The sequence below is a fragment of the Megascapheus bottae genome, chromosome 28, assembly GCF_031878675.1.
Source record: "Megascapheus bottae isolate mThoBot1 chromosome 28, mThoBot2.hap1, whole genome shotgun sequence".
NCBI classification, from domain to species: Eukaryota; Metazoa; Chordata; class Mammalia; order Rodentia; family Geomyidae; genus Megascapheus; species Megascapheus bottae.
Genome location: NC_143536.1, coordinates 9,323,179 through 9,343,257, shown reverse-complemented (window position 1 = coordinate 9,343,257; position 20,079 = coordinate 9,323,179). Strand labels below are relative to the sequence as shown.

At 47.0% G+C, this 20,079-nt stretch overlaps 1 protein-coding gene across 5 annotated transcripts in view; it reads left to right on the top strand.

Moving 5' to 3' along the window:
* Positions 1-20,079, top strand: part of Acacb (acetyl-CoA carboxylase beta) — a 76,964-nt gene that overhangs the window by 12,898 nt on the left and 43,987 nt on the right. For all 5 annotated transcript variants that reach the window (XM_090320313.1, XM_090320314.1, XM_090320315.1 and 2 more), the window contains exons 2-11: positions 2,886-3,532; positions 11,319-11,451; positions 12,672-12,810; positions 14,488-14,597; positions 14,776-14,857; positions 16,088-16,186; positions 16,986-17,095; positions 17,209-17,319; positions 18,228-18,437; positions 18,667-18,837. In XM_090320313.1, coding sequence (XP_090176439.1) covers positions 2,895-3,532; positions 11,319-11,451; positions 12,672-12,810; positions 14,488-14,597; positions 14,776-14,857; positions 16,088-16,186; positions 16,986-17,095; positions 17,209-17,319; positions 18,228-18,437; positions 18,667-18,837 — 1,803 coding nt within the window. In that variant the 5' untranslated portion in view covers positions 2,886-2,894. The remainder of the gene's footprint in view (positions 1-2,885; positions 3,533-11,318; positions 11,452-12,671; positions 12,811-14,487; positions 14,598-14,775; positions 14,858-16,087; positions 16,187-16,985; positions 17,096-17,208; positions 17,320-18,227; positions 18,438-18,666; positions 18,838-20,079) is intronic.

The window sequence follows — 20,079 nt, the reverse complement described above, 5'->3', positions numbered from 1 at the left end:
CAATGTGTGGGTGTGGGTTTTTCCCTCATTGCTTTTTTCACTGAGCACACAGTTATTGTGTGCTGGACACGAGGATCTGGAAATCAGTGTCCCCAAGGGCCACTCAGTGGGTCAGGGAGGATGAGGACATTTGGAACAGCAGGTTTTTTCCTTATGTTGTAACCAGGATACTAGTCCTTACCCTAGGGCAGAATAGAGAGCCCTGGGGTATGAATGGGAGTGGAGGGTGGGGATAACAGGTGTGTGTGTGTGTGTGTGTGTGTGTGTGTGTGTGTGTGTGTGTGTGACTCCACAAAGCTAGAAAGTGCCTTTTACTCTGTCACACCCTCTCACTTCAGATGTAAAGCTTGAACACTTTGGATTTGTGGGGTAGTTCAGAGGTGGCTTTTGCAACATTTTGGCAATACCATGTGCCAATTACTAATTTCAGAATGTTTCTCAAGGGCCTGGCAGAGCCAGCAGCTGTGGGATTCTGATCTTTCTTACTGATAGTTTCTTCCTCCTGCTCCTCCTCCTCCTTGTTTTTTTTTTTTTATGCCAGTCCTGGGGCTTGAACTCAGGGCCTAAGCCCTATTCTTGGGCTTTTTCTTTTTTTTGTTGTTGTTGTTGTTTTTTTTTTGCCAGTCCTGGGCTTGAGCTCAGTGCCTGAGCACTGTCCTTGGACTTTCTCAAGGCTAGAGCTCTACCACTTGAGCCTCAGCACCACTTCCAGCTTTTTTCTATGTATGTGGTACCAAGGAATCGAACCCGGGTCTTCATGCATGCTAGGCAAGCACTTTAACCACTAGGCCAAACTCCCGGCCCCTTCTTGGGCTTTTTCAAGGGTAGAGCTCTACCACTCCACAGCACAATTTCCAGCTTTATTTTTATGTATGTGGTACTGAGGAATCGAACCTGGTCTTCATGCATGCTAGGCAAGCACTCTACCACTAGGCTAAACTCCTAGCCCCTCTTTTTCTTTTTTCTTTGTCAATCATGGGGTTTAAACTGAAGGCTTAAAAGCTGTCCCTGAGTTCTTCAGCTCAAGGCTAGCCATCTACCACTTTGAGCCACAGTGTAGTTCATGGAAGATAAAAGTCTCATGGACTTTGTTGCTGGGCTGGCCTTAAATTGTAACCCTCAGATTTCAGCCTCCTGAGTAGCTATAATTATAGCGGTGAGCCACTAGCTCCTGGCTTAGTTCTCTCTCTCTCTCTCTCTCTCTCTCTCTCTCTCTCTCTCTCTCTCTCTCTCTCTCTCTCTCTCTCTCTCCCCCCCCCCCGGCCTGTCACACCTTCTGTAAGTAGCACAGGGGTGGTTGGTCATTTATGTAATGTTTTAGAGATTTTTAGTATTCAGTATAAAATTTATGCCCCAGGTATTTTGTTGTGGATATTACCTGGGAAAACACCCTTGCCAACAATTCAGCAGTTCTGTCCCAACAGAGTTCAAGAAGTTCTTGGCTCACCTATTTCCAGGAAGCCATGAGGACTTTTCTACTTTATTTCGGAACACCGTGTTGAAAGTACAGAAGAGTTGGAGATCCCAAGTCAATCTGATTTTGTGTTTTGCGTTTCTGACTTTGTACTGCTCCCAGTACATAACTGGGAGGAAAGATAAACTCACTTACTGACTGTTTTTATTTTTTGTGGTGCTGGGGACAGACCTACAGGGCTTCACACATGCCCGCACTGGCTCCACCACTCACCTCCAGACCCAGCCTGCAAAGTGGATCCCAGAAGTTGTCAAAACATGTTCAGAGCCAGGCACTGGTAGCTCATGTTTGTCATTATAGATGACTCAAGAGGCTGAGATCTGAGGAATGTGGTTCAAAGCCAGCTGAGGCAGGAAAGTCCATGAAACTCTTTGGGTTACCTGGTGAGCCACTGGTACCCAGCTTGCTTTGAATATTTTGTTACTGTTTTTCCAAACTCATCTACTGTATATAGTGTAAATTAGTGCTACACTCCTTTTTATGGCTGAATAATATTGCTCAGTATAGATAAATCACATTGTGTTTGCCTATCTACCAGTTACTAGCTGTTTGGGCTTTTCCACCTTTTTTGCATGATGCATTGTTCTGATCTCATGTCTTCATCTCATTCAATTCTCTGTCACTGGTCTGTCTGTGGTTTGGGCTAACTGTGTGGTATTATATTTCGGATCTTAGTCAGTATGTGATGTCATAACCTGTGTACCTGAGTGTTACAACATAAATATCTGAGATGGAGCAATTTGTAAGGAACAGAGATTTCTTTGTCCCAGTTATGGAGACTGAGAAGTCCAAGACCAAAGGCCTGTGTGTAGCAAGAGTCTTCTCCTTCCCATAGAGAAGGCAGAAGGGCAATGGAGCCCCAGGGGCCCAGCCTCCTTTACAAAAACCCTTTCTCATGATTGCAAACACTCTCCCTTGATGACAACATTAATCCAGGGCCTAATAACTGCTTCACAATCCCACATCTCAATACTGTCACTTTGGGGATTCAAGTTCCTAACCCATTGAAAACCCTAGCATAGGGTCCAGGAGCATAGCCTAGTGGCAGAGTACTCACCTAGCATACATGAAGCCCTGGGTGCAATTCCTCGGTACCACATACACAGAAAAAGCCAGAAATGGTGCTATGGATAAAATGGAAGAGCACTAGCCTTGAGCAAAAAGTGTCCAAGGTTAGTGCCCAGGCCCTGAGTTCAAGCTCCAGGACTGGCAACAAAACAAAACTAAACAAACAAACAAAACTCTGGCATATACTCCAAGGGAGACACGGGGAGCAGGCCCAGAAGCCTCAAGATATGTGCTCAAGGCTACCCAGCACAGTGTGGGACTTGTTGGGCCCAACTGCTTCTCTGGGAGAGAAGTCACTCGGTTATGCTAACTATTAAAAAAAAATCTGTCTTTTCCTTTATAGATTTTTTGAATGGTCTTGCTCCTTCTCTCTTGCCTGATTTTCACCTGCCTGACGTTTTCCTGGTTAAAAATCTGGAGGAAAATGACAGACTCCAGCCCAGTTACCAACAATAAGTTGGAAGCAAGTTTCATTATGAATCAGGAGCCTTTTCCAGCCTCAAAGAGCTCAGAGGAGCCCCTGCAAAAAAATGATGGTGCAAACTCCCTGCTGAAGACTCCTAAGCAGGCTGAGCCAGCCTCCCACGAAAGCCCCAATGGTGCCAGTCAGCAGAGAAATTCTCTTCCTCCTCCACATCAGAAGCCTCCTAGAGCGCCCCAATCTTCCGATGACACCAGGCCAGCCCTGCAAGCCAATGGGACAGAGCCCCAAGACCTGGAGCCCCCAGATACCAATGGCCTGTCCTCCCCAGACAGGCCCCAGGGCCAGCGATCTCCATCGAAAGAGGACAAGAAGCAGGCCCACATCAAGAGGCAGCTCATGACCAACTTCATCCTGGGCTCCTTTGACGACAACTCTTCTGATGAAGACTCTGGGGCTGGCTTTTCACGAGCATCTTCCCGAAAGGGCAGTCGGGCCAGCCTGGGCACCCTCTCCTTGGAGGCTTCTATGATTGCAAGCGAAGCTGACATACATATGCCAGCTATGAGGTAAGAGCATCTGTTCTCTTCATGGTGGGCATAGTGGCCGAGATAGGGGAGCTTGCTTCCCTTCCCATCCTTCTCCCTCTCCATCGGGGCAATGCCAAGACTCAAGGTAGCTGTGTTTGAAAAGAAAGACAAAAGCCAGAGAGTGGAAACCTTGCCTCTTTGCTCTTTTTGCTCCGCTGGGTAGGTAGTCTGTACTTGCAGGCAAATCTCCTCTAACATTTTTTTTGTGTGTGTATGCCAGTCCTCTAATATTTTGAGGTCTCCAGTTTCTCTAGAACAAAAGCAGGGGGGCCTGGGGTTTGGACTGATTCTCCTAGTCCTTTATCTAGTTCAAAGACTGAAAACGAAGGGCTTAGCTGGGCACTGGTATCTCCTGCTTGTAATCCTAGTGACTTTCAGGAGGCTGAGATCTGAGGATGATGGTTCAAAGCCAGCCTAGGCAAGGAAAATCTATGAGTTCCTTATTGCCAGTGAACCACCAGAAACTTTGGAAATGGCACTGTGGCTCAAAAGTGGTAGAGTGAGCAAAAGAGCTCAGGGCCCAGGCCCTGAGTTCAAGCCCTATCACCAACAAAAATAAATAAAGAAGACTGAAAACTAAGGACTGGGGGACTTGGGGAAATCCTTGAGCCTTCATCCAGTGTTCTATCCTCCTTGTGGGGAATTACAACAAAGACAATAAAAGCGTAACACAGCTGGGCGCAGTGGCTCAGACCTATAATCCTAGCTACTCAGGAGGCTGAGATCTGATGATCTTGGTTCAAAGCCAGCCCTGGCACTAAAGACTGTGAGACTATTACCTCCAATTAATCACTAGAAAACTGGAAGTAGTACTATTGCTCAAGGGGTAGGGCGGTAGCCTTGAGCTGCAGAGATCAGGGACAATGCCCAGGCCCAGGGATACAGTGGTAGCCTTTAGCTGAAGAGCTCAGAGACAGCACCCAAGCCCAGAGTTGAAGCCCTACAACCGACCAAACAAAAAAAGGGTAACATGTTTGTGAGTCTACCTTTTCCCCTTTATGGTTTCCCAAGGGCACCCTGGGTTTATTCCGGATCTTTCCCTTCTGCCTGCATCCTCACTTTCAGTGAGCATTCCATCTCAGCTCTCTTTCTCTAAACCTTTGTACCAGTTCTTTTATACCCTAACCTCCCATTAAGGCCAACTGGTGTACCGTGCACTGAGAGGGAACACATGCTCTGCTCCCAACATCTTATAATTCTTCACTTTTGACTAAAGAGCAAGTTCCTCATTTGCGTTTTGCCCTGAGTGCTAAAAATTCATTATCGGGTCCTTTTATCTAGAGTTACTTCCTCTGGGAGCCCTCCCTGTTCCACCTTTAAAATATTCCTCCCATGCCAGCCCCAGTTTCTATGTGTTATTGTCTCCCTCCTGGAGATTATATGTGTATGTGCTTACTTGATTCTTGCTGGTTGCCTTCCTTCCTGCACTGCTGGGCAAAGTCTATGAATTCAGGGCCAGGTTGCAATGGTCTGTGTCTTCTCACTGCTTTGCCTGGTACAGACTATGAATGAATGTGTGCCAAATGCACAAATGAAGTAAGCAATGTGGACTTGCCTTACTGAATCCTGTGTCCGGGGGTGTAAGAAACACTTTAACAGGTGTAGAGATCGATAGGTGGATGGATGGATAGATAGTGGATAGATAAATGATGGATGGAAGATGGATAGATAGATGGATGATGGGTGGATAGATGGGGGGATGAAGAAAAGGGGGGATGAATAGATGAATATATACCTTATTGGTTTTTAGCAACAGTAATATTTCATTCTCATAAAACCTTTCTTGCATATATTGTGTAACTTTGTAGACTATCCTTGAGCTAAGCTCCAATTTTAGGATTTAAACTCTAATTTTGAATTTTCTTTTGTCTTTACTATGACTACAGGAAGTCACAGTTTCTCTCTTTTTCCCACATGATGTGTGCTGACTACCCTTATAGACCAGAGGCTTCATGTGTTCTGTTCTGGTCTCTCTTCAAGCACCTTCCCTCGGGTTCATCTCAGGTCAGGGGTTGGGCTTGTCCTGTCTTTGGATTTGGAAAGGATCCTTAAGAGTTAGAACTCCCATACGACTCTTAGAAATGGAGCTGAAGGGAACATGACAGGATGTAGCAAAATAGTTGCTCACAGTCTTCGAATGGAGGTCACACAAACCTGTTGTTCAGGATGGTCCTGCCCTGTGAAATAAGCATCATTGTGCTCTGAGATGCCCAAGTTCAAAGCCTCTTCTTGCCATCTTGGTCCCCTAGCAGCCTAGGGTGCTGCCTGCTGGGATAGGGCAGGTTCAAGATCACTCATAGGCAGTACTGAAACCATTACCACTCAAGGTTCATTCGTTCTCTATTATCAGTGAACTTTCTCACTGATAAACCAGTCCTGAATCCATATGAATTTTTGTGTGTGTTTGTGTGTGTGTGTGGATCGTGGGACTTGAACTCGGGGCCGGGGTGTTGTCGCTGAGCTCTTCAGCTCAAGGCTACAGGCCTACCCTTTGAGCCACAGTGCCACTTCTGGTTTTCTGATGGTTAATTGGCTATAAGAGTCTCATGGACTTTGTGCTCAGACTGGCTTTGAACCGCCATCCTCAGATTTAAGCCTCCTGAGTAGTTAGAATTACAGGCATCAGCCACTGTACCCGGATTCCATGTGAATTATTTAGAGTCTTTATTCCTTTTGCTGGTGTGAATATTTTAATATTTTCTGTTGATGAAATATTAATGTGAATACAGAGTATAAAATTTTATCTTCCTAAAAAAAAAAAAACCCATAGAAGTCCATGTTCCAAAGCTCTTGACAGTTTCGGTAAGGGACTGTGGAGTGTAGTATTCAGTCCTGAAACACAGAAAATGTTTCTAATTACTTGTGTTTGTAGGGAGGGAGGAAGGGAGGGAGGGAGGGAGAGAGAGAGAGAGAGAGAGAGAGAGAGAGAGAGAGAGAGAGAGAGAGGAGAGAAATGTTTCCAAATAGTAAATAATCATTATGTAGGAGCTGTAGGGAAGACAAGGAAAAGAATCTGAAACATGAGACCTCTTTCCTGAGACCAAGTTAAGCTGTGTTAGTCACCTTTCAGGACCTGGTGAAATTAGATGTGTCCGTCATCTTTCAGGCTGGATTCCAGGGCAGATGTGTTTGAAAGAAGAATAAAAATCTAGAACAATGCAAGGAAACCAGTCCTCTTCACTTCGATCCTAACTGGCTTTGTGTAGGGCTTTGCAATGGTCTTCATTTCTCTTGTGTGTGTGTGTGTGTGTGTGTGTGTGTCTTTGTGTCTTTGTGTGTGTCCAGTCGCATGAATAGCCTCCATATGTAGAGGAAGTAATCAAAGACACAAACTTTGATTCTGTTTTAGTTGGAGGAGCTGGGCAGGAGAGTGAAGGAGGTTGTTTTTTTTTTTTTTTTTTTTTTAATTGTCTTTCTCTGTACTCAAGGTCAACCAGGATTAGCCAGGCAGGGGCTGGAGTGGCTCAGAGGGTGTGGCAGATCCAGGGGTGAGGCTTTTGTAAGCAGGCCTTTGCGTGCAGAGCAGGTCCTGGTCTGGTGGGTTCTTGGTCCCAGCACCCTTGAGCAAAGAGCATTTCGGGATGGAGCAAGCGCAGTACCAAGTTGGGTGTCCGCCCGCAGTCACCAGTCTCAGCCCTAGGAGCTCTAGGATAGTGTCTCCATTTCCCTGTGGTGACCCGACTACCCTATGGGCCTCGGAGCTGGGGTCTGCAGTAAGGGCTTAAGGGGTGCATGCTCTGCACCCCTGCAGGAGCCGGATGGGATTAGCCGGCGAGTTGGTCAACGTGAGTCCAGCCAAGTGCAAGATCTGTTTCTCTGATTGCCCCGAGAAGTAAGACTGCAATGTTCATGCCTGTTACCTCTTACAAGCTTATGCACTACCCCTTCCCACCTCGACCCAGGTCAGGCAGTATGTCCTCTTAGCTCCTTCTTTTTCGTTTGACCCCCCTCTCCCCCCAAAGAAATGCAAGCTTTATGGGGCCGGGAGTTTGGCCTAGTGGTTAAAGTGCTTGCCTAGCACTTGCCTAGCCAAGGTTCGATTCCTCGGTACCACATATAGAAAAAAGCCAGAAGTGGTGCTGAGGCTCAAGTGGTAGAGCTCTAGTCTTGAGAAAGTTCAAGGACAGTGCTCAGGCCCTGAGCTCAAGCCCAGGACTGGCAAAAAAAAAAAAAAAAGAAAGGTTATCAATGTATGTGAATTAATGCACCTTCTATTTGGCAAATATCATGTAACCCTTTTACTAATTACAATAAAAAAAAAACAAAACAAGAAATGCAAGCTTTAACTTTGGCTTTTGGGTAGATGGAGCTTTTGCTTTGTTTTTGTTTTTGCCAGTCCTGGGGCTTGAACTCAGGGCTTGGGTGCTGTTTTGGGTGCTGTTTCTGAGCTTTTTTGGAGGTAAGTTGTGATCCTCAGATCTCAGCTTTCTGAGTAGCTGGGATTATAGGTGTAAGCTATGGAGTACCTGGCTCACAAAGTTTTATCGGAGAGCATCCATATCATTACTTTGCATTTAGTCTGTGGCTCCTTTTGAGCTTGATTGGTGGAGTTGTTCCAAGGACAGAACTGGCCCAGAAAACTTGGAATATTATGGCTTGACTGATCTTTGATTGAAATGCTTTGCAACCCTTGCTTTACCCCATGTTGCTGTAATAGAATTCATCTGAAAATTCAAAATGATCTTTTTTGTAATGGTTCTGTAAATCTCCCCTGCACACATCTCCCTTATGTGTGACTGTCCTCAGGGAGCAGGAAGGGATCCAGAAATCTCTGGGAAGCATGACTTTACCCTCCCAAAACTGATTCAGTGGGGAACTTCAGATGTCTTGTCATGCTGACAAGACATTTCCCTGTGGTTTTGTTTTCTGTCAAGTGGTTCTAATGGTAGAGAATCCTCTTTTGGCGGAGGGAGGCAGTCCTGGGGCTTGAACTCAGGGCCTGAGCACTGTCGTTGAGCTTTCTCAAGGCTAGAGCTCTGCCGTTTGAGCCACAGCACCACTTCCAGCTTTTTCTGTGAATGTGATACACAGTGCATGTTAGACAAGCACTCTACCACTAGGCCACTCTCCTGGCCCCTCATTTAATTTTTTTTGTGTCACAAAATAAGATTCTTTGGATTTTCTTTCCAATGTAAATCCCATTCTTAGCTTGTTAGGGAAACGATTTGGCTCATGGGCCACAGCTTATTTCCCTTTGGCCTTATGGGAGTCTTTTTTTTTTTTTTTTGCAGTGCTAAGGTTTGAACTCTAGGCCTCACTCTTACTTGCAAGTACTTTGTGTTGGAACCATACCCTTAGCTCTGGGAAGCTTAGTTTTATATTGTTGGAAAGGTACGTTTTGAAGTTATCTGCTGGACTGTACAATATCCCTTCTTGCTTTATAATGATCTTCAGATCTCAGCCTCCTGAGTAGCTAGGATTACAGATGTTCTAATTTTTTAGCCTAAACAGTATGAAGTGCTTTTGTTTATCTCAAAGAATCTCTGAACCTTGGTCTCATCTGGAGCCAGTGATGAGACACCTTCTCCCCTTCCCTGTTCCCCCTGCTCTCCCCAGCTTGGTCCAAACCTGGCCCCTGAGAATGTTGATTTCCTGTCTTCCCAGTTCAGTTCCCCCTGCTCTCCATGCCAATGGACTGGTGTTTGGTTGGCACCTCTGTTGTTGATTGCTACCCAAAGCCATTTCCAAAGTCACTGTGGAAGATTTCAGGTTGTCCTGTTGCCCGGCTGTGTAAGGCCTGGACTTAGAGTTGGGCTGAAGGCTCAGGGATTAGCAGAATTGTCCTTCAACTGAAGGTCGGGCTGTCTGGAGCCAACCTCAGTTGGTCTCCAACATTGTTCAAAAGCATTAAAATAGCCACTTGCTTAGAGACTAGACCAGACACAAGGACCTGACAGTATTATCTATTCACTTTTGAGGTTCATAGTGATGGATTGTGGCTTGCAGGATGAAAGGGCTCTGTCACTAGCTTGGAAATCAAAATGGTGACTAGGAATGGTTCCATTTCCCCCTACCCCAGCCTCAGAATGGAGTTTTCTCCATTGTGCTTTAGGTCATACTGTAAGTATTAGTGATGGTGTGTGTTAGAAAAAGGGAGATAGCAGACTTTCTGGAACAAAGGATCAAGGTCAAGTAGGTGGGGAGAGCATTCAAGTAGGGAGCAGACCTGGGCTCCATTGACCAGGTAGTTTGCCATTCTTCCAGATAGGGCTAAGGTTAGACCATGCTCTTGTGTAAAAGAAGTGCAGGGACAGTGCCAAGGCCCTTAGTTCAAGCCCCAGAACTGGCAAAAAAAAATAGGAGAGGATTATAGTCAAGTGCTGGATGTGGTGGCGCGCACACACACACACACACACACACACGCACACGCACACACACACACATATAATCTCAGTACTTTAGGAAGATGAGGCTAGACTGGGTTACACAGCAAGATCTAGAGGAAAAAGGGAGGGGAGAGGGAGGATAGCCCAAGGAGACCATAGCTGATTTAGTTTGGTATATTATATTCCATGATGTCTGCAGAATGGCAGGATCATCTGTCTACTTATTTCTCACAACCAAGCAGTATTTACTATTTAGAATCTTGCAGATGTGAAACTACAAAACAGGCCAGGTGTGTTGGCACCTGCCTGTAATCCCAGATGCTTAGGAGATAGAGGTAGGAGGATTGTGCCTAGAGACCAGCCTGGACTAAAGCAAGAACCTTGTCTGAAAAACTACAGCAAAAGAATTAGGGCTGTGGTTCAGCTGGTAGAGTGCAAATGTATTGCCCTGAATTCAAATCCCGCTGGTGCAAGTTGTAGAGGAGTGATGTGAGCCAAGGAACCCCTACTTCGTTGTAATTTGTGTGTGTGTGTTTGTGTGTGTGTGTGTGTGTGTGTGTGTGTGTTTGTGTGTTTGTGTACACATGCTGTTCCTGGGCTTGAACTCAAGGTCTGGATGCTGTCCTTGAGCTAGTGATAGGCTAGTGCTCTACCACTTGGAGCTACAGCTCTATTCCTGGCTTTTTAAGTGGTTAATTGGAGATAAAAGTCTCATGGACTTTCCTGCCCAGGGTAGCTATGAACCGTGATCCTCAAATCTCAGCCTTCCAAGTAGCTAGGTTTATAGGCACGTGATGTGTCATGTGGTTAAAAAATGTGCTTTTAGATTTTTTTCTTAAATTTAAATACTCATACAAAAAGTGCATGAAGAAGAGAAATATCATTTGACAAATCTGAAGTATTACGGGTATTATAGATTTCCTTCTTGATTGTACAACACCTGTCCATCTTTTTTTTTTTTTTTGCTAGTCCTGGGCCTTGAACTCAAGGCCTAAGCACTGTCCTTGGGCTTTCTCAAGGCTAGAGCTCTACCACTTGAGACACAGCACCACTTCTGACTTTTTTCTCTGTATGTGGAGAATCAAACCTGGGTCTTCGTGCATGCCAGGCAAGCTCTCTACCACTAGGCCAAACTCCCACTCCCTTCCTCTCCCCATCCATCTTCTATAAGTTTTTTTGGTAATATTTGAGTTCCTAAATTAGGGCAGGCAGGTGAAGGAGCCACACCTTCTGAGTTCATGCACCAACCCAAGCATCGGTGCCCCCAGTCCCAGCCTCCTTGCCAATGGCCTCAAGGATTCTGGGTGGTAAACCTTGTGGCAGTGGCCTGGTGCTCTGGGCATTTCCATTGGCTCTGCTTCTCTCTGTCTCTGCACAGAGCTCTAACTCGCTCTTGCACCTGCCTGGGCCTCTCTCCCATGGCTTGTCTTTCTTGGCAGGCCGAGCATGTCAGGGCTCCACCTTGTGAAGCGGGGCCGTGAGCACAAGAAGCTGGACCTGCACAGAGACTTCACCGTGGCCTCCCCAGCTGAGTTTGTCACACGCTTTGGTGGGGATCGGGTCATTGAGAAGGTACGGGTCATCTGGGTGGGGCTGCCTGGGGTGGGAAGGACCCCTCTTCTAACCTCAGGCCATAATGACCCTGTAGTTAAATGCTAGTAGAACTCTTAGTTTCTGCCATGGCCAGAAACAATAGGTGCATGGCCCCATTTCACAGAGGGGGAGACAGAGGCCCCTGGCATGGTCAGTAGGCACAGAACCCTGAGCAGCTTTTATGAAAGGCTGCTTTCCTGATTATTTGAAATAATGCATATAACCCAGAGTGCCTCCCCTCCCCCAGGAGATTCAGCCCTTCTAGGGGACAGGAGATTGGTTGCCATTTATAAAGGCCCACCCCATCCCTCTTCTCTCTCAAGAAGTCCCTACTCTTTGGTTATTCCTGCTGTGTTCCTAGCCACGCTGGATACAGAGATTGGCATTGGTTGTTCAGGGTCATAGCTAGAAAGTGGTGGAGCCTGGATTTGAACCTGGGTCATGTGGTTGCAGAGGCTTGATCTGTTCCATTTGGGTGCAGGGTTGAACAGAGCAACAGCACAGCCTATTGGGGGTGGGATGGGAGGCCTCCTGTCTCCTACTTTACATTGTCCTATCTCATTTAGCTGTCCTGAGTGCTGTTAGTGGCTTTGTAGATGAGGAAACTGAGGCTGAGAAGGTGGGGTTTGAACTGACTGTTGGACCCCAGTAGTGAAATTTTCAGGTTCTCTAGCCTGACTGGCTGAACACAGGCATTTTTTCACACTGCCCCAGATCTGGTTATCTGGGAAAGATCCAGAAAGTCTGTTTTGGCCCAGCTTGTGGCTGGCACTGAATTCCCAGGAGCCCAGAGGCCAGAGCAATGAAAGAGGTCTCAGGCCAGAGCTGGTGCACCTTGTGGCTTCACCATGATCTTGGCTTGTCCTCTGCCACAGTGTAGGGAATGGAGCAGTCATCAGACCCTTCCCCTCCCCTTGTAGTGTGGTACACACTGAACACTTAAGAAATATCAAGATGATCATCGCAGTGATCAGAAATCACGTTCAAAATCCCACCTCTTGTCCCCTCATCCATTCACTCAGTCATCCATTCATCCACTCCCTCGGCCATCCATTCATGTGGCTGGCAGAAGGAGCACCTGCTTAGTGCTGGGCGGAGGAGTGCCGTGGGTACCACACACATTAGGCTCTGCCATGGTGAGATGTTGCCAGCACAGGTGGGTGTGCATCTGTCTCCTTCCTGGTTTACAAACCCTGCAGGTGCTCATTGCCAACAATGGCATCGCTGCCGTGAAGTGCATGCGTTCCATCCGCAGGTGGGCTTATGAGATGTTCCGCAATGAAAGGGCCATACGCTTCGTGGCCATGGTGACCCCGGAGGACCTCAAGGCCAACGCAGGTACCTGGACCTGACCCCTCCTCTTGTCATCTCCTCCATCCCGCTGGGCACCCGAGTCCCAGGATGCCTTCACAAATCCATATTTATGTGCTGTTTCTTTATGCACGTATATGTTTTGTACTGGTCCTGTGGCATGAACTCAGGGCCTGAGCGCTGCCTCCCTTATCTTTTTGCTGAAGGCTAGTGCCCTACCACTTGAGTCACAGCTCACTTCTGGCTTTTTGGTAATTAATCGGTTTTAAGAGTCTCATGGGTGCATGGTCTAGTAGAAGAGTGCTTGCATAGCCTGCAACCTCAGTATCACATACACAGAAAAAGTTGGAAGTGGTGCTGTGGCTCAAGTGGTAGCTAACTAGCCTTGAGAAAGCCCAAGGACAGTGTTCAGGCCCTGAGTTCAAGCCCCAGGACTGGCAAAAAAAAAATCTCATGGATTTTTCTGTTCAGTCTGACTTTGAACTGTGATCCTCAGGTCTCATGCTCCAGAGTAGGTAGGGTTATAGACGTGAGCCACCAGCTCCTGGCTCTGTTCTTCTTTAATTGCAATGTCCACTGATCACAAGAGGGAACCACATGCCTTAGAAGAGAGCAGTCGTCAGTTAATCTGCAGAGTGGAAATCTTATCGTTGTTCCAGAAGTGTAGGGTCTTACTTTTTCCAGCTGCTTTCCCCTGCTGCTGTTCTCTGCTATGTGGCAGTCACTTGTTTGGCCTTCTACTTACCTATGTCTCTTAGATGGAATCATTCTGTAAGTAACTATTAGATGATTTGCTTGCTTCCTGAGGGGTCTTGTCTCTTTATAGCCCTTTCTCTACACAGCAGTCTATGCCATCTTTTGAGTCTCATCATACCCCTTTAAGAGTGCCTCTGAAGGCCTGGGTGCTGGTGGCTCACACCTGTAGGCCTATCCACTTAGGAGGCTGAGATGTGAATCACAATTTGAAGTCAGTCTGGTCAGAGGAAAGTCCCCAAGATTCTGTCTCCATTTAGTCAGTAAAAAGCTAGGTAGGAGGTGTGGCTCAAATGGTAGAGCACCAGGCATGAGCAAAAAAAGCCAAGTGGGAGACTCTGAGTTCAACTTCTAGTATTAGTGCGCACGCGCGCGCGCGCACACACACACACACACACACACACACACACACACACACACACACACACACACACACACACTCTACTTCAGAGACCACACACTATACTTGATGCCAGCAACCTCAGCATCATCCCCTGAGCTCTGTGCTGTGTGGCCATGGCCTTGTCTTGTTTATCAGCCCCATTTACAGATGAAACCATTTGAGACATAGGGGCATACATTTACCACTTGCCCTCAGTCCCCTAAGCAGCATGTGATGCAAGCAGGTCTGGAGCCCTGGTCTGAGATCAGAGTATTATCCCAGAGCCCTCCCCGTGCTGCACTGATGTTTCACGTTCTTACCTGGGGCAGGTAGGCCTCATGTGCCTGCTCCTGCCAAGCTTGAATCCCCATCATCCTGCCAAGCTGCTTCCTTTTTCTTCTGTGCCTTCCAGGTCTTTTCCAAGGCATACCTGTCTTCACCTCATGAAAATCACATGAGTTTTCTTCCAACTTTATCATACTTGTCCACGGCTCTCATGGCCGGAATGTGGTTGCCATTGATTTCAATCTCTCCATAGTTGTCCCCCTTTCCTTCCTGCTCCATTCCAGAGTACATCAAGATGGCAGATCAGTACGTCCCTGTGCCAGGAGGACCGAATAATAACAACTACGCTAACGTGGAACTGATTGTGGACATCGCCAAGAGAATCCCCGTGCAGGTAGGCCAGCCAGGTTGCCCCACATGCCCATGCTGGGGCAGCTCCCCAGTTCTGGAGCAACTGGGTTCCACCATTCAGCGCTGTTTAGTTTGTAGGACATAGCACAGAACTCTGGGTGGGTGGGGGATAGACTCCTGGAGATGGAAGGGTCTGATTTCACCCCTTTCTATATTTGCAGGCAGTGTGGGCTGGCTGGGGCCATGCTTCCGAAAACCCCAAACTTCCGGAGCTGCTGTGCAAGCATGGAATTGCTTTCTTAGGTTAGAATGTTCCATCCAGCAAAGGTGGGAGCACCAGGACACGGGGTGGGAGGATGCTTAGCCAGCATCTCCTCTGCTTCTGCACTATAAAGTGGGGGTGTCAGTTTGCGCTCGTCATGTCACCCTTCCCTTATAAGGACCAAGCCCACTCAGGGGTGGCCAGGCCCATGTTACCATGGTTACCAAAACAGAATGATGGGAGGCCAGTGGAACCCTCTGTGGTTGTTTCTGCTGGTCTGACAGTCAAGGCCAAGTTCAGATTTCTGACTAGGGGTGTGTGTGTGTGTGAGAGATATTTTTGAGAGGACCACGTGTTTATCTGGGTTGTTCTAAGGCCTCTAGGATACCCTGACTCCTTGACCACAGTCCCCACATCTGACACAATTAGATAAAAAAATTATTTTTGAAGTTTTATCTATGCTCAAACTCGTTAACTCTGTTGTGTAACTTTGTTAACACAGGGTGGCATGAGTGCCATCAGGACATTGGTTTCATGCCCCCCAAAAGACACCAAAGTCCACTGATGCTCAGGGCAGTATTGTATTTGCGTGTAACCCTTGCCCACTCTATAGTCCTCTTAGATTACTTATAATGTACAACATAGAGCTGTTATACTAGAGTAATTAGGGGATCAGGATAAAAAATAAATAAAAAGACTACACCTGTTTAGTATAGACACAACTGAAAACAACTTTCCCTCAGTGTTTGAGTCTTCAAACACTGCACACAAGTAGAACCGGGAGTAGCTGTCCTAGGATGTGGTGTTCCTACAGACAGAGCCAGCAGGCCCCATGAGGCCAGCAGCCTTGCCCGTCTGGCTGTCATAGAACTGCTTTACCACTCCACGGTCCAGCTCTTTAGATGCTGGCTTGAGTCCTCCGCCCAGCCTTTTGCCCCCAGTAAAAGTGAATTATGTGTTCACCACACAGCTGAGTTATAACATGGAGAGGTTTTCAGCCCACAAGTTACAAGTTGATGGAGGCAGTAGCAGACTGAATCTTTTCTTACTTGGTGTTGTGAGATCCAAGTCCTCCCTCCCTTCTTTCCTTCCTTCCTTCCTCCTCTCCGTCCCTCCTTTTCTTTGCTTCTTTTCTTTTCTCTTCTTTCCTTTTCTTTCTTTCCTCCATCCTTTGTCCTCCACCTGACCTTGTCATCGTGCACTTGTTTGCTACTCAGCTTTCAGAGTCTTCCAGCTGAATATTCTCTGCTGTCCTTTCCCTGACTCTTCAGGTCCCCCCAGTGAAGCCATGTGGGCCTTGGGAGATAAGATTGCCTCTACCATCGTGGCTCAGACCCTGCAGGTCCCAACCCTGCCCTGGAGTGGAAGTGGTAAGGGATTCTGCCCTTTATTTTAGGGGAATTTCTCAGTCTAGTCTGGGGAACAGGAGTGTGCTTTTAAAAATTCTTCTGTTTGTCTAAGCATGGTGCCTCATACCTGTAATCCAAGAAACTCAGATCTGAGGATAGAGGTTTGAAGCCAGACTGGGCAGAAAAGTCCATGAGATTTTTTTTTAAATCTACAGTTAACCAGCAAAAAGTCAGAAGTGGAGATGTGGCACAAGTGGTAGAACACCCCCCCCTTTTTTGCCAGTTGTGGGGCTTGAACTCAGGGCCTGAGCACTGTTCTTGGACTTTTCTCAAGGCTAGAGCTCTACCACTTGAGCCACAGTACAACTTCCAGCTTTTTTTTTCTATGTATGTGGTACCGAGGAATTGAACCCTGGTCTTCATGCATGCTAGGCACCCTACCACTAAGCCAAACTCCCGGCCCATGTATGGCACCCCCTTTAAGTAAACAACAACAAACCAACCAATACATAGCGCAAGGCCCTGAATTTAAGACCAATAGAAGGCACCCAAAAGAAATAGAAATGGCTCTTTGGCATGGTTGGGATTCTTTTTGGAGTGGAGTTGATATTGCTCTGGGGAAAGGCAGTGCCAGCTTGATTTCCCAAAGGTGGAAAGGTGCCAGGTCAGTTCCAAGTGTAGAAGAGGCAGTGAAGGAGGCTGGAATGATGACTCTGTGCTTTGTTGGTCCAGAGCAGCTGGCGTGCTCCCTGGGCTCTGTGTTCCACCATCCTGGGGAAAATGGGCGGGGGGGCTCTCAGCCTGCTTTGTGTCTTTCCAGGTCTGACAGTGGCATGGGCAGAGGAGGACCTGCAGAAGGGCACACCCATTCACGTCCCAGAAGACATCTACAGCCTGGGCTGTGTGAAGGACGTGGACGAGGGCTTGGAGGTAACGGCAGAGATAGCAGGGGACCAGGGTGCTAGAATTGCCTCCTCGTCCTCCTAGCAGTTGGTTGGTAACTGTCTCATCTCTCAAGAGACCTGTTTGTCCTTGGCTCTTAGGCTGCAGAGAAGATTGGCTTTCCCTTGATGATCAAGGCTTCTGAAGGTGGCGGAGGGAAAGGAATCCGGAAGGCTGAGAGTGCCGAGGATTTCCCCATGCTGTTCAGACAAGTGAGCCGTCCCCGCACCCTCTTTTCTTTCATTGGCCACCTGATGAATTATCTCAGCATTACTGTCCCATCCTCCAGGAGGGGTTTGCGGGAGCATATATATTAACTTTTGTTACTTTTGTAGTGATGGATATCACACCTAGGCCTTTTGCATGCTAGGCTAGTGTTCTGCCGCTGGTCTATGTTCCAGCTTTGTATTAAAAATGTATGTGTGTGTGTGTGTGTGTGTGTGTACACGTGTATGTGTATGTGTATATATACATTGGTACTGGAGCTTGAACTCAGGCCCTGGGCTTCTGTTCTCTTTTCTGCCCACTATCTCTCACCTCACATTGCTGGGATGATAGGCACACAGCACCATGCTTTGCTTTATTAGTTGAGATGGAGTCTTACTAATCTTTCCATCTCGGTTAGCCTTTATTATCTTTTTGATCTCTGCCTAATGAGCAGCTTGAATTTACAGGCATGAACCACTGTTCTTGGCTTTGATCATATATATATATATATATATATATATATATATCTCAAGTTTTTGTCACACTGGGTTTTGAACTCAGGACCTGGCTAAACCACATCCCCATTCCTGAAAATATTAGTAATATAAGAATTCAAACAAGTCCACGTTTATATTGGGGTACATAAAAGCCCCTTTCCCCATCTCCTCCTAGTCTCTTCTCTCTCAGATGTAACTGCTCTTTGTAATTGGGTCTTTTCCCTGAGCCATTGCTGGGTGTGTTACAGAGGCCCTGAGTTCAAGCTGTAGTACTGGTGCATACGCATACACATTCACACATACGGCAGATTCACAGAGCAATCAGTGCTGTTTTTTGATGCTGTCTTTTGATGACTTCCAGAAGTTTTTGGAGCTGATTTCTCTATGGAGAGCCAGCAGCTGTTTTTCCCCTGCAGGTGCAGAGTGAGATCCCAGGCTCTCCCATCTTTCTCATGAAGCTGGCCCAGCATGCACGACACCTGGAGGTCCAGGTGCTAGCCGACCAGTACGGGAACGCCGTATCACTGTTTGGGCGGGACTGCTCCATTCAGAGACGTCACCAGAAGATCATCGAAGAGGCGCCAGCCACCATTGCCACGGCGGATGTGTTTGAGTTCATGGAGCAGGTTTGCTTTGCAGAGCTGGGGTGGATGTGGAGGGGGGCAGCTGCAGGGAGCCACCCCAGAGAGGATTTCAAAGCCACCCAGGTATGTTGTGGGTGTCAGCCAATTGCTGAGGTCCCAAAACATTTCCCACATCATGAGTCATCAGTGGGCACTGGACCAGGGAGCCCACACTCATTTCTGATTCCTGAGGCAATTGCTGGAGACTTTTGTCCTCTACCTCTCCCTGCAGTGTGCTGTTCGCTTGGCCAAGACGGTGGGCTATGTGAGTGCCGGAACAGTGGAATACCTGTACAGCCAGGACGGCAGCTTCCACTTCCTGGAACTGAACCCTCGCTTGCAGGTGGAACATCCCTGCACAGAGATGATTGCTGATGTCAACCTGCCGGCTGCACAGCTGCAGGTGAGCACATCCCCTTCACCTCACCCCTTCCTTCCTTCCCTCCCTCTCTCCCTTTCTCTTTCTACCTTCCCTTCTTCCTTTCCTCTCTGTTCCTCCTTCTTTCCTTCATGCCTTCCCTTCCTCTCATCACTATATCGTTTGTTGGTTTGTTTGTTTTACTTGGTGTATTTATATTCTTCTTCTTTCTTTCTTTTTTTTTTTTTGTCAGTCCTGGGACTTGAACTCAGGGCCTGAACACTGAGCTTCTTTTGCTCAAGGCTAGCAATCTACCACTTGAGCCACAGTGTCACTTTTGGCTTTTTTTGTGTATATGGTACTGAGGAATCAAATCCAGGTCTTCATGCATGGCAGACAAGCACTACCGCTAAGCCACATTCCCAGCCTGTATTTATATTAAAAATTGCAGAATTGTTGCTCAAATAATACACCCTGTAACAACACTCACCGGTATGACATTACCATCCATCTAACCATCCTTCTATCCTTCCATCTATCTACCTATGTACCTATACCAAACCATTAGTCTGTATAATTTCTTTGGAGACATTTTTTTGGGATCAATCTGTTTGTTCTGGGGTTTCTTTGCTAGTCCCAGGACTTGAACTCAGAGTCAGGACACTGTCCTTGAGTTTTCTCAAGTCTAGCACTCTACCACTTGAGCCACAGCACCACTTCTGGCTTTTTCCATGTATGTGGTACTGAGGAATTGATCCCAGGTCTGCTTGTATGCTAGGCAAGCACTCTACCACTAGGCCAAACTCCCAGCCTAGAATCAATCTTTTGAGGGATGGTTGGGCTAAACATTTATGAAGTGGCCTGTAAATGTAATAGAGACATATCAGGAAGAGTCTGGTATAGTGTGTGACACAGCTATCTCCCTTGCTGAAACCTAGTTACTGTGCTATCTACAGTAACAATGCTCTGCTTTCTGGTGTCCCAATAAATCTTACAGCTGCTTTTATTTGTTTATGGGAAATCTAGACTCCAAACCAGGATGATACCTTGCTTTCATTGTCATTCATTGTCAAGCCTCTAGTCTTCTTAATCTGGAACATTCCCCAATCATACATTTTTGTTTGTTTGTTTGTTTGTTTTTCCTTTTGGTTGGGACCAGTACTTGAACTCAGAACTTTGCACTCTCTCTCTTGCTTAAGGCTTGAACTCATCACTTGAGCCATACCTCCAGTCCAACATTTTGCTTAGAGATGGAGTCTCAAGTACTTTTCAGCCCAAGAGCTTCCA